Source organism: Penaeus chinensis, chromosome 8 (genome assembly GCF_019202785.1).
Source record: "Penaeus chinensis breed Huanghai No. 1 chromosome 8, ASM1920278v2, whole genome shotgun sequence".
NCBI lineage: Eukaryota > Metazoa > Arthropoda > Malacostraca > Decapoda > Penaeidae > Penaeus > Penaeus chinensis.
In genome coordinates, this window is record NC_061826.1 from 25,680,020 (window position 1) to 25,692,519 (window position 12,500).

Here is a 12,500-nt window from a genome sequence, read left to right on the forward strand (position 1 = left end):
CATGCGGTCTATCGATCCGAAAAACTCGCTTCGTTTCTCACTAAGTTAAAACCAAGAGAAAATTCGGGTAACTCTCTAGGCGTCGCAGAGAATTCTATGCCGCTGAGACTTGGGTTCAACTGGGCATATTTGACAATGATGAACTTGGCCGCGAGGAGGCAGCACCATGCGTCGAAGGGGGCGGGACTACGGTCTTGGGTGGAGCTTAAATCTCGCTGCCGTACTGTGCCACATCCCTTTTTCCTATGACTGTATTTTATATTTTCATTTATATTTCATTTATAAATAAAATAACTATATCCTAATATATGTAAAGACTATATAAAGTTTTCGTGTAAATTTCAACAATAATAATACTGCATAGGATGTGCTACATTCAAAACTATTATGCATTCTGGTCACTCACTCTGCGTGACCACGGTAATCGACGATTGGTCCGCCGCGAGAGGAGGCGTGTTCTCACGACTACAAAGACACACACGCGATACTCAAACCACGTTAGTTGACTATCTGCAAGTGGATAGAGCACATTGAAACATTCTGTGTTCCTCTCGATTGTATATCCTTGGTCTGGTAAAGAAAGATACAAGGTAAAATTCCCAGTGGAACATATTTACAACAAAGTTAGAAAGTGTATATTGTGATTCTTGAGATTCTTTTGGAAAAGTGATTGTCGAAAGTGTCTTGTCGGGTACAGTAAGTAGACTGCTTGAATTTGCAGAATATCGTGCCAGGGACAAGTAAATTTAGGAATTAGATTTTCAAAGGAAACGCAAAAAATAATTTATAGATCAAACTACGTTGCGTTTTTAGCATTTATGTTAAACTGCTACCACGAATATTCAATTATGTTAGTAGCTTAAGAGCAAATTATACATGCACTTATTTTTTTGTGGAATTTCCAAATTATTTTTCTGATAACTACAGAAGAATTCAGGTTAGATTTTAGGGGTAGCTCGTATATTCTGAATAGCCACTGAAGTTAATCTGCGAGGAATTTGTGGTAAAATTGCTTCTACCTCCATTTGGCATATCTAATTTAAAGGAAAAAATGTGATTTAGAGGATTTTAGCACGGTGCATATGCAATGTTCTATTTTCTTGATTGTCGTCCTTTTACGAATGAAAGAGTTAAGAATAATTATTTAGTACAAGTGGCGGCCGCTCCGCCGATGCGCTTCCGAACCGCTCTTGCGCCGAACATCACAGCGGGATATTATCTGAGTCTCTTGTGAAACTTTCAGAAATAATGACTATAAAATTTATGCAAATTTTGTATAATTATTGTTAACAGATGCATTATGGATATTCTGTGTACCGTATAACATATTTAGAGATTGTTGTAAAATGTCAGTGGGAATGATAGTGACGATAGTGAATTATATACTTTATCAAATATATTTAGGTATACTGTAGGCGTAGTGTGTAGCATGTCGATCATTACAAAAATATGGTGATGTTTGATTTGTGTATATAAATGTGATTTCAACAATTGACTTTTCTTTTATACGACTATGAGAATTTGGCGTTATGGTACGAATACTTCTGCTTACCAAGTCCTTTTTTCTTCTCTGATTAGAGAGCAAAAAATACAAAAAGAGGGATACATTGATGTTTTTGAGCTAATGCGAGGTTGCGTGTCTCCCACAGATGATGGAAGTTGGGAGCGGTGTGGAGGGGGGTCAGGCCCAGTACCCCACCGGATACGCCCCGATGTCGTCGCTGCAGGATTTCTATTCCAATTCCCAGCACTGCTCTTACTCCAACCCAGGTAAGTCGAGCTCACGTTGGCTTCTTTCTTTTATCGGCGCTGTGTGGACATTCAGTTTGCACTTGTCTGCGTCACAAGGCGTTTGTTTGTTTGTTTGTTTTATTGTTTTGTGCTCTTTGTTAGGAATGAGGCAGCGAGTGATCAGTGGAGTTGTCGCAGGACTACACGCATGTAATTTCTATTGATTTACGACGCTGTTGGGTACACATTGTATACCCCCCACGCCTCTCCCCCCTATAACACACCCTAATTACGCCCCCCCTTCCTCCCCTACCCCGAGGAAACCGTCTCCTTAATTCAGACATATAATTATGAAAAGAAATTAATGCAGCAAATTAGAGCCGTTGTCCAAAAAAACGTTAATCGCTTCCATACAGTGGCCGAGCCCTTGTGGCACTGGGACGCGGGCCTCGTGGTCTCGGTGCCTTCAGTCCTCACTGCCGGGGGAATTCAGCGATACCATTCCTTTTATCAATACGATAGGTGCAGTAAATTAAAGGCATAAATAGCACACACAAGACTTTGCAACATTAGCTCAAGCCGATGGTATGCATGGGAGTCAGATGAAGTTCGTAAACCTTGCAGAAGCATAAACTGCAATATCAGAGGGAGGGATAACAAGGGCAGTGCAGCCACCAGCAGGCCAGGAGGGAACCAACCTTCGCCAGCGTAAAAACTCGTGTAATGTGACCCGTGTACATGGAGGCCGCGGTGTACGGCTGCGTAAATTGTAACACAGTACGGCGTATGACGTGGAGCGGCCTCCGAAACGTCACTGCTACTCACCACCACAATATGTCACCGACGCTAGCCGTGATTTTGAGCTGCAATCGCGTCGTTTTGACGTATTAGTTGCGTTAAATGATGGCGCGAGGACTGAGGAGGCGAGATGCAGCGGCAGAGGGCATCCGGCGCGGCGCAGCGACACTCATTAGGAGAGCCAAGGACGGCGCGGGCCACTTGGCTGCGAGGAAACGCGGGCAGGCACAGCGACTGCACTGGCTTTGAATGATTGCGTCACACTTACTGGTTGTTTTTAGAAGATGCACATGGAGATGTTCATCAACAGATATTGATGAACACGCATTCATAATTACTTACCGCTCAGGCAAACTGACGGTCGATCATAGCGGTCATAAAATCAGCTTAAAGTCAAAATATGTAAATCGATTCAAACGTTTTGCATTTATATCCCAGTGGCATGAGATATCACATGAATTCGAAAATTATTGTTTTATTAATATAATTATGATAATTATGATTATAGTAATAGTATTGATAGTGATAATAATGAGAGTAATAATAATAATGGTGATGATATTAATGATAGTATTGACAATATAATAATAATAATAATAATAATAATAATAATAATAATAATAATAATAATAATAATAATGATAATAATGATAATAATAATAATAATAATAATAATAATAATAATAATAATAATGATAACAATAATAAGAAAAACAATAATGATGATGATGATAATAATTATATTATTATTATAATTAAAATTATAATATTATTACAATAAGAATTATATTATTATTATGATAAGAATTATATTATTATTATGATAAGAATTATATTATTATTATTATTCTTTGTCTTATTATTATTATTATTATTATTAATATCATTACTATTATCACATTATATTATTATTATTATTATTATTATTATTATTTTTATTATTATTATCACTATTATTATAATTATTATCATCATTATTATTACTATTATTTTTTTATTATTATTATCACTATTATTATCATTATTATTATTATCTTCAGCTTTTGAAAATTTATGAATCGGTAATATCACAACAAATTCATTCGAGTAACTAGCTTAAACAAATTGCCATAACGACATAGATACGGATTCGGATAAGTCCCGAGCCCTGGGCCGAAGTTACTCATCGGTCTGGGCTTGGAGACTGATCGGGACCAGGTGCAGCGTGTGTCCCTTTGGGGTACACTCGTCAACTAATATACATATCGCTGAAGGTATAAGAAATGGGACTTCTTGGAGTATAGTCAGCGACTTCGAAACTCTGTCTATTTCTGAGATATTTTATGATGCGTTGGGTTTATTGTTTCATCGTGTTTTGCTGTTGTTGTTTTTTTTTTTTTTATTCGATTTGCTTCGTGTCTGTTTGTTTAGCACAGGTGTTTCGGTTAATTACAATACGGATAATGGGAATGGGAAGGCTGTAGCTTGTAAATTGATTAGATTTATTCTGTCTAGGCAGCTTATAATTTACTCGAGCCTGAAACAGCAGACACTTCTGAAAAGTACTACATTGTCACTGATATATCTTTTATTGATATTTATGGCGATCAGAATGTTATCAAGTGTTCCTACCTCAAATACGAGCAAATCGGTAGCTGCCGAACCCCATCCATTCTCCATCACTTCCGAAACAGAGAGCCATGACCTGTCGTTCCCAGTCGCCGGAGACTCCCCCACCCCCCCAAACAGCAGCATCCGAACCGCAGAAGACTAAACCGAGGTCGAAAATCCCGCAGAAGCCAAGCGCCGCCGCCTTAGCTTTGTCATAAAATGAAATCGTCTCGGGCGCGGGCGTGGATGGCGCGGCGGCCTCATTGTTGTCGAATTAGGGCGGGTCGCCGCTACATGCCGAAGGGATTGGGCGTGAAACACAAGATTAGGGCGACATTTGTTGGATCTCCGGGCTCAGAATTTCCGTTTTGGTTTCATATAATGTCTTTGAAAACTAGTAAAAATAAATAAGTCTTTTTTTAAAGAAGAAATGTAACGAAAGGGCATTCTGTATTAAAAACGGAAACAGCAACAAATCCCCAGAAAAAGAAAACGTTTAGAGGCAAAGGGGGAAAAATATTTCTCACTATTTCACTCTCGCCGCGCCTGTCCCGGGAAGGCTGGTGTGCCATAAGTCCGACTCAGTCCTATTAGCTCTGAAAGCCTCCTACCGCAGCGATTGCCAAATACAGATGTTAACTGTCATTCCCCATTACCCTCAACTGAACTCCCCTCGCGGAAAAAGGTAAATGTGTCTAAGGAAAATAAATGTTTGGCGGATGTTTAGGTCCCGGTGGTCATTCTGGGAGCCTCGCGCACTTTCCCCTCGAAGGCGGAGGCGCTGCGAGCTGGAGCTGCGGTTTGCGGCGGCTCCTCCTCGCGGCTCTCGGCCCCCAAGGGTTAGCCATGCTCCCCTCTCCGTACTTCATCCTGCTTATTATTTTTTTTAGCTCTACCGATGTGAGCAATAAATAGAGCTATATAAGAAGAAACAAGAGAAAAAAAAAACTCGAAGCTTACACAATAGTCTTCAGATTCAAAAAGTGCGTGTGTTGCGGTCAGCCAAAGCACATGGGACAGCGCTTAAAGGCCTGTTAATTCCCCGGCGGGGCTGGAGGTCACGCGAAGGGCACCAATCACTTTTAAGGAGCGTCCATCCGTAACTTGTGCTCCTCCGTAATGACCTCTCATCAACACCCACGCATTAGCACCCTCGTTTGGCCCCGCGAACACGTGAGGCCGAGGGACCGACGGAGGGCGCGAGGCTGCTTTATGGTCGTCTGGCTCTCGCGCTCTCTCTGTGGTCATCTGCCTATCCGTGTGCTCTCTTCTTTTATTTTTTCTCACATCTTCCTTTTTCTGTGGTTATCGCCTTCTGTTTTTATTCTCTCTCTCTCTCTCTCTCTCTCTCTCTCTCTCTCTCTCTCTCTCTCTCTCTCTCTCTCTCTCTCTCTCTCTCTCTCTCTCTCTCTCTCTCTCTCTCCTCTCTTTGTCTATCTATGTATCTATCGATCTGTCTATCTATCTACCTATCTCTATCTTTACCCCCCCCCTCTCTCTCTCTATCTATCTATCTATCTATCTATCTATCTATCTATATATATATATATATATAATCCTCTCTGCTTACATTTCCCCCAAAAAATATTCTCGAAAAGGAGTCCTCAAATGAATATGCATCAGCATTACCAGAAACAACAATGGCACCGATTACTCCTCGTCGTCAAAGCCTGCGTACTCACACAATGGGAGAAAAGCTTTGCCGCGGCGCTAACCACACGCAACCTTATAATGACAAACAATGAGGCCACTAACCACCCATCGGAAGCCCACACTCACTTCTCACGAGTTCCACCAAGCTGTCAGTCAAACCGTCAATTGACTGTCAAGCTCCATTCTGTGTTAAATTGCTCGGGAGGCTCCGATGGGAGGGGGAGGGGGGAGGGAGTGTGCAGTGCCTATAAAAATCCTCTCATATCGTTTGATGGTTTAACACTCTCCAGGAGTCCAGGGGGAAAATCTTTTAGGTTGCTTATAATATTACATTACATTAGAATTTCATGCATAATATGTTTGTCTGTTAGTTTCATTGCTGAAGAATATTATTTGCAGCGAGTAACCTTTGCTTTTTCCCTCACCAGGTCGCTTTGGTCAGAGCAGCATGTACCGCGCACACCCGCACTTCCCCACACCTCTGCACTCCTGGTTGGGCACAGACAAAATGGCTGCCGCCGCTGCCCCCTCGGCTTACAACACGCCCGCGTCCTCTTGGCACACACCTTTCGCTAAGACTTATCAGCCCACGCCCACGCCCGCCCACCAGACACACCAGTCCGCCCAGGGATATGCCGCCTATGGATATCCTCCGACCCCGCCCGAAGAAACCGCCTCAGCAGCCGCGTCGCAGCAAGCACCTCAGCAACAGCAGCAGCAGCAGCAGCAGCCCCAGGATCATCCCATGAGCACCAGCCCCATGCCACAGCAACAGCAGCAGCCTCAGCAACACGACAACCCCACAGCCGCCGCACGCATGACCCCTGACCGGGTCACCGCCTCCCCGAGCGGCGTCGCAGGCAGCGAAATCAAGTCGGATTCCGTCTACAGCCCTGCCTTCACCTCGTCCTTCGCCTCCAAGCCCGCACTGTCCCTTTCGCCTGCCCACACCACCGCCCACCCGGCCGGATACAGCACGTACCCCACCCATTCCACCATGGACTTCACTCACAGCGGCTACTCCGGCTTCTACCCGTCCTCGGGCATGACCTCCATGTTCAGCAAGCCCTTCTCCACCGTGCCCGCCACCGCGCTGTCGCCCTCGCACGAGAAGTCCAAGAACAATAAGCGCTCCAGCACGGGTAAGCAGCCTCACCATTTAGCTTTTGATTATCTTATAGGCTGTAAATTGTTATGGGTATAATGATCATAATGAATAAATTTCCAAGTCCAATAATCGAGCAAAAATTAATTTGTTCACAAATGCATCTCAGCTGAATCGTCTCTGTGGTTCTTTATTAACCTTGACTTTGACGTCTTTCCCTTCAGAAGGACGCGAGTGCGTGAACTGCGGCGCCACGTCCACTCCGCTAGTGGCGACGCGACGGCAACGGCCACTACCTGTGCAACGCCTGCGGCCTCTACTACAAGATGAACGGCCAGAACCGGCCGCTCATCAAGCCCAAGCAGCGCACGGTGAGTCCCAATCAATATCAGTGTGTCTAATCTACCCTCGATCTTCCCTTATCCCCCCAATCGGAGCCCGCGTTTATTATCGTCACATCGCGACGTCCCGCTCCCATTGAGGTGTCCGATGCCGCGAGGAGGGCCGGAGGGAGCGCTCTTGTGCCGCCGCGGAAAACCTTATTCCGATTCATGAATTATTCACCCAAAGATTTGATTACCGCTTGATGCAGTCTGTTCTGTACTCGGAAATATCAAATTGTACATAGATAAAAAACACTAGTAATAATATTGATGATATTTTAGAGTATTTTCCCTAAAACATACTGAATTGAAATATTTCTCCTTCAGTCTGCCAATCGTCGTGAAGGAACCTCTTGCGTCAATTGCAAGACACAGACGACTACTTTGTGGCGACGGAACCAGAACGGAGAGCCAGTGTGCAACGCCTGCGGACTCTACTACAAACTGCACAACGTAAGTGTTTCTTTGAATGCTTGCTAAGCCATTACACATTAGGATTTCCATTATGAATTAGAACTTCTTTACAAAAAAGACAAGGAGGAACACGCACAGCCTTACATATACACTAAAGTACAAGACAAAAGCGAAAACACAAACAAAATATACAAAAATGCAGAAGGGAATACCTGCTACATTTACTCATCATTAGACACAACGTTCAAATACAGTTTCGAAAGCGAGTGTGGAAATGATAACAGTGAATCCGACGTATCAGATGATTACACACTTATGATTCGTGTCAAATGGTCGATCACATCACGCCCCCCCTCCCAGTGTGATTTTCCGCTTTACTGGTAGTGCATGGTGTGCCTTTATCACGCCGTTTTAATGGTCTTCCTCTTTATATTGGGAATGTTTATCTTGGCTGACAAACCAAGGCAATCATAAGTGGGATTAGTGAAAGAACTTTTTACCTTCGATTAACGTGTCCCCCGTGAAGGAAGTCTCTCTTGACGGTTTCTTTTTTTCATAACGCTTAAGTAACCAGAAGTATCAGAGGGAAACTTAAGAACAAACTAAAAGCACTGAAGAGGCAATGACCACGCCGTGGGTAAAAATGCTCCCACCATCTGCCCCCACAATCTTGAGATGTGAGTCACGAATGCGTGACTCACCTTGTGCTGTTGGCTCATATAGCTTTAAACACTACATGTGTGCTTGGTATTGACAGACCGCGCGTTTATAACCTTAGATGCAGTGTTCATGCGACTATCATGCCCCGAAAACGTAAAGATGCCGAGCCTTGCACGACCGTAAGACACTTCTGCTTTGGCCTCCTGCGGTGCATTTTAGTCACAATGACATCCTGTCATTAGAGTCAATATTGTGCACGCGCAGTTGTGACACTCGGTTCATAATTATTCAGGAGAAAATGGAAGATATATTAGCGTCCCTCGTACACATGTTCCCTCGAAAACCAGAAGCCTCGCGTTGAGAGCCAAGGTTCCCCTCCGCACATCCAGGCCTTCTGACGGAGTGACATAAGGGTCATACTTTCCCGCGCGAGAAGGAGGGAGTCGCGCGCAGGGAGTGATTATTCCAAAGGCGATGTAAAATATAGCGTCTACATGGGAACATCTGTCCGTGGCTAATCTTACTCGGTCCGCCGTCGATCGCCGCGGCGCTGTCTCTTGCCGCTTTCCTCGGCCGGCATGTTGACGTCTCGGCCAGCGCAAGGAATGGCTTTGTTTTGCTAAGGTTTGGTTGTCAGGTTCCTATATATTTGTATCTTGATATATGGTAATGATAATGATTACCTTTATTGTTACTTATTATTGCTATTAGCATAACTGACACACGATTATCGTCATTACCAAGGCCCTTCCTGCAGAGACAGACCACAAAACCTCGGCGTCAGTTTTTCCCTTTTCTCGTAATGTGAATACGTTTCCCCTCCTTTTAGCCCTCTTTCTCCTGTAATTATCGTCGTCAAAACCCCTCATTTTGGGCCTCATGTTACAGCCGCCAGTCACGGGTACGACTGTGGTTAGAGATGTAGGTATTTTTTGTGCAGTTTCTCTCATTCTACCAATGGAAAGCGTTCATTAAGGAATGGCGGTCGCACAGATATGATCTCGTACGCAACTGCTTTTTTTATCGCTCGCAAAATCATTTATGTTCCGTAAGAATCGAAAGAGTAAGAAATTTAGGAAAAAGAACACTAAAGGCGAACAGAGAGAAAAAAAAAAGAAATGGGAAGAGCGAGAGGGTGAGAGAAGGAAGAAAATAATCCCGAGGACTAAGGCATCAAAGAGACGTGAGCTGAAATGGCCCAAAAAAGAGTAAAAAAAGAAAAAAATCGAGCGCGGTACTGTGAGACGGGCGGGGAAGTGGCGCCAGGTTTGAAACATGATATTATCCATACAAGTGTCGTGGCCTCGCTGTCTCTCCTCTTAGGCACACGCTCTAGATACGTGTCGTGTCGCTCAGCCACTTCTTCCTGGTTTGTTAATGAGAGAATTAAAGAGGAAAAAAAAATCGTTTGATTCAATAAGATTAGATTTTCTTAGTTTATTTTGCGAAATAACCTTTTCGCTTTTTCCGATGAAAAGAAATGCCGACTTAAGTGTATAAATGTTTGTAATGTTTAGACTTTGACAAAAAAATACTTAATGTCACATATAAACGTCAACCGCGCACTACGGATAGTTTGTTTAGAGGTAATGTCTCCTGCCTGTTAGTCACGGCTTCAACACGCGGAAAGAAATGTGGTCTTAACTTCATCGTTACAGATTAACCTTTCCTTAATTTTTTATTACGTCGCGATCTTTATTAACTTTGTGCATTCATTAGAAAATCATGTGCACTTTATTATCACGCCGGAAAAATGAATGGTTCAGATAATCTAACGTCACGAGTGTCAGTCTTTTTTCACTCTTTTCCCTTTCTTTTTTCAAAGATCGTGTAGGCCTAACCCTTGCACCCGTGCCCATAGGCCCGGGTGTGATCCGATACCCTTCATGCAGGGCAGGAACGTGACCCGCGAGCGTGCCCGGGTCAGCCGTAGCGGTCACGGTGGCGCCAACCCGACCTACTGTTTACACACGGCGCCGCGAGGTGTTTGTTCGAACTAAATGGCAGCCTAATTCGTAGATAAATACTTAATTAAGCCCATCAAAGGTTGGAATGAGCGGCACGTGTTCGATCAGAGCGTGAAGCAATTTGTATATAATTCACGTGAAATAGTGTTCGTCAAGGTGTGGGAGATTCATGTTCCGGGCATTCGCTGCAAAATTCGTTCATTAAAACAACGGGCTTGACGTCTTGCCACGGACGAGATTATCCGATAAATCTAAATTAAAAAATCGAACGGGAAATAAATCCGCCCACCCGAATCTAGTCAGTCAACAAAAGAAGCTTAGGAGAAATTCTTCGCAGATTTGAGAAAGCATCGCCGCTTCAAACCAAAGCTGCAATCGTCTTCCTCCTTCAAACCGTTCCTTAACATGAGGGAAAAGGTTGAATTGGCTGGCGATCGGAGAGCCAAAGTGGCGTAGTCTGGCATCCGCAGCGCAGAGGACGTAGCGGCAGCTCGCTCGTCATGCTTCTGCTGAGCGGAGTCTGGCGACGACCGCACCGCCCTGGCGCCACCGCCACGCGTCGCAGCCTATGCGCATGGCTTCGACTTAGGCATAGCTCTTGTCTGAAACAAAGTCAGTTGGCTGTCGTTTGATTAAATAGGACGTGGATACTGGTTTATTTTCTGTAGAAAGTTGTATTTGGAATATTGTATGCTAACTAGATGTGTCCCGTTTCATTATTACTGGCCAAAATTGTTTCCCGAGTTTTTAGAACGGAATCGGACAATCCATCTCCCCTTGACGTCGGTTCGGTTGAAGTCGAGGAAGGCTTGCGTCTTTCCTTTTATCTTTTTATCTTGTTTATCTTCTTATTTCCTGTCGTGTTTTCCATGTCTCCCGGATGTCAGGGTTGATAATGGTGGGACGTTGGGCTGAGAGAGGGAAGCCATGGGAAAAAATGCGCACTGATGAAAAATTGAAGGAGGAGGTTTATATATATATATTTTTTTTTTTTTACTTTTATATTTAAACATTTTCTGTGGACAAGGGAATTCACTATTTTTTTTTTTTTTTTTTTTATTCGTGAGTTATTTCAATCTTACATCTTATTTCACTTACCATTTTATCAGCTGTACGTATTTAAGTGTGTGTTCGTATCCCTTCACTTTGCATCCCAACGCGGCATAATTCATCGACACAGAATTTCATATGAATCGCGTCCTACACTCACTTCTCTCGACGTCTTATCTGTCCTCTTCATCGCCACATCTTCCACCTGCATTCTTCTCTCGCTTTTCACTCTCCACTCCTAATTACCTACAACACTGATCAAAGAAAATGGAGGAAGGCCAGAACTCGGTCGGGCATGAGTGTGCGTGTGTGTGTGTGTGTCTGTGTGTGTGTGTGTGTGTGTCTGTGTCTGTGTCTGTGTCTGTGTTGTGTGTGGACAGAAAAATATTTTTTCAATTATATTCTTGTACACACGCAAACGCAATATCATTCTGCAATAGCTTTAATCCCCACCAATCCCAAGTTTCTCCCTTCGCCTCTCCATCCCGGCCTAAACCTTCCCCATTCCTCCCTCCCTCCCTCCAACCCTCCGTCCCTCCGCCCGTCCCTTCCTCCCCCTCCCTCCCTCCCACCCGAAATCCACCTCCATTCCCCCACCCCCGCCCTCCCTCCTCCCTCCCGAATAAGTCACACTAACGGGTATGTTGACTTTGGGCTCCGCAACAAAGCGCGTCCACTCGTCTGGAAGCAAGGCGGGCGGACACTAGAATGGCGTGTGACAAAACTAGGGTGTGGCGGGTCGTAAACTTGACAGACAGACGTAGACAGGTCAATACAATCCCCGGCCGGAGCCTCACGCCCGCACAAAGCCGCCCGTCCGCCCATAAAGACGCGCTTGAATGCCGCTTGGCTACTTGGCTAATTAACGGGGCCGCTGGAATCTCTCCTCTATGGGAGGGTCTCGCGCTCTCTCTCGCTCTTGGCTCTCTCCGTTTCTCTCGGCCTCTCGCTCTCTCCCTCCTCCTTTCTTCTTTTTTCTTACCATTTTGTTGTTCCTTTGTGTATGTGTATGTTTTCGTTTGTCTTTTTTTTTTTCCTTATGTCTCTTTCTTCTGCCTCCCCCCCGCCTCTCTCTCTCTCCCTCTCTCTCTCTCTCTCTCTCTCTCTCTCTCTCTCTCTCTCTCTCTCTCTCTCTCTCTCTCTCTCTCT

General features: G+C 44.3%; 1 protein-coding gene across 1 annotated transcript in view; it reads left to right on the forward strand.

Moving 5' to 3' along the window:
- The first annotated feature begins 506 nt into the window (after positions 1-506).
- Positions 507-12,500, forward strand: part of LOC125027854 (GATA-binding factor 3-like) — a 13,384-nt gene continuing 1,390 nt past the window's right edge. The window contains 6 exon segments of the mRNA XM_047616985.1: positions 507-590; positions 1,650-1,770; positions 6,201-6,914; positions 7,102-7,145; positions 7,147-7,248; positions 7,588-7,713. Of these exon segments, the coding sequence (XP_047472941.1) occupies positions 1,650-1,770; positions 6,201-6,914; positions 7,102-7,145; positions 7,147-7,248; positions 7,588-7,713 (1,107 nt within the window). The 5' untranslated portion in view covers positions 507-590.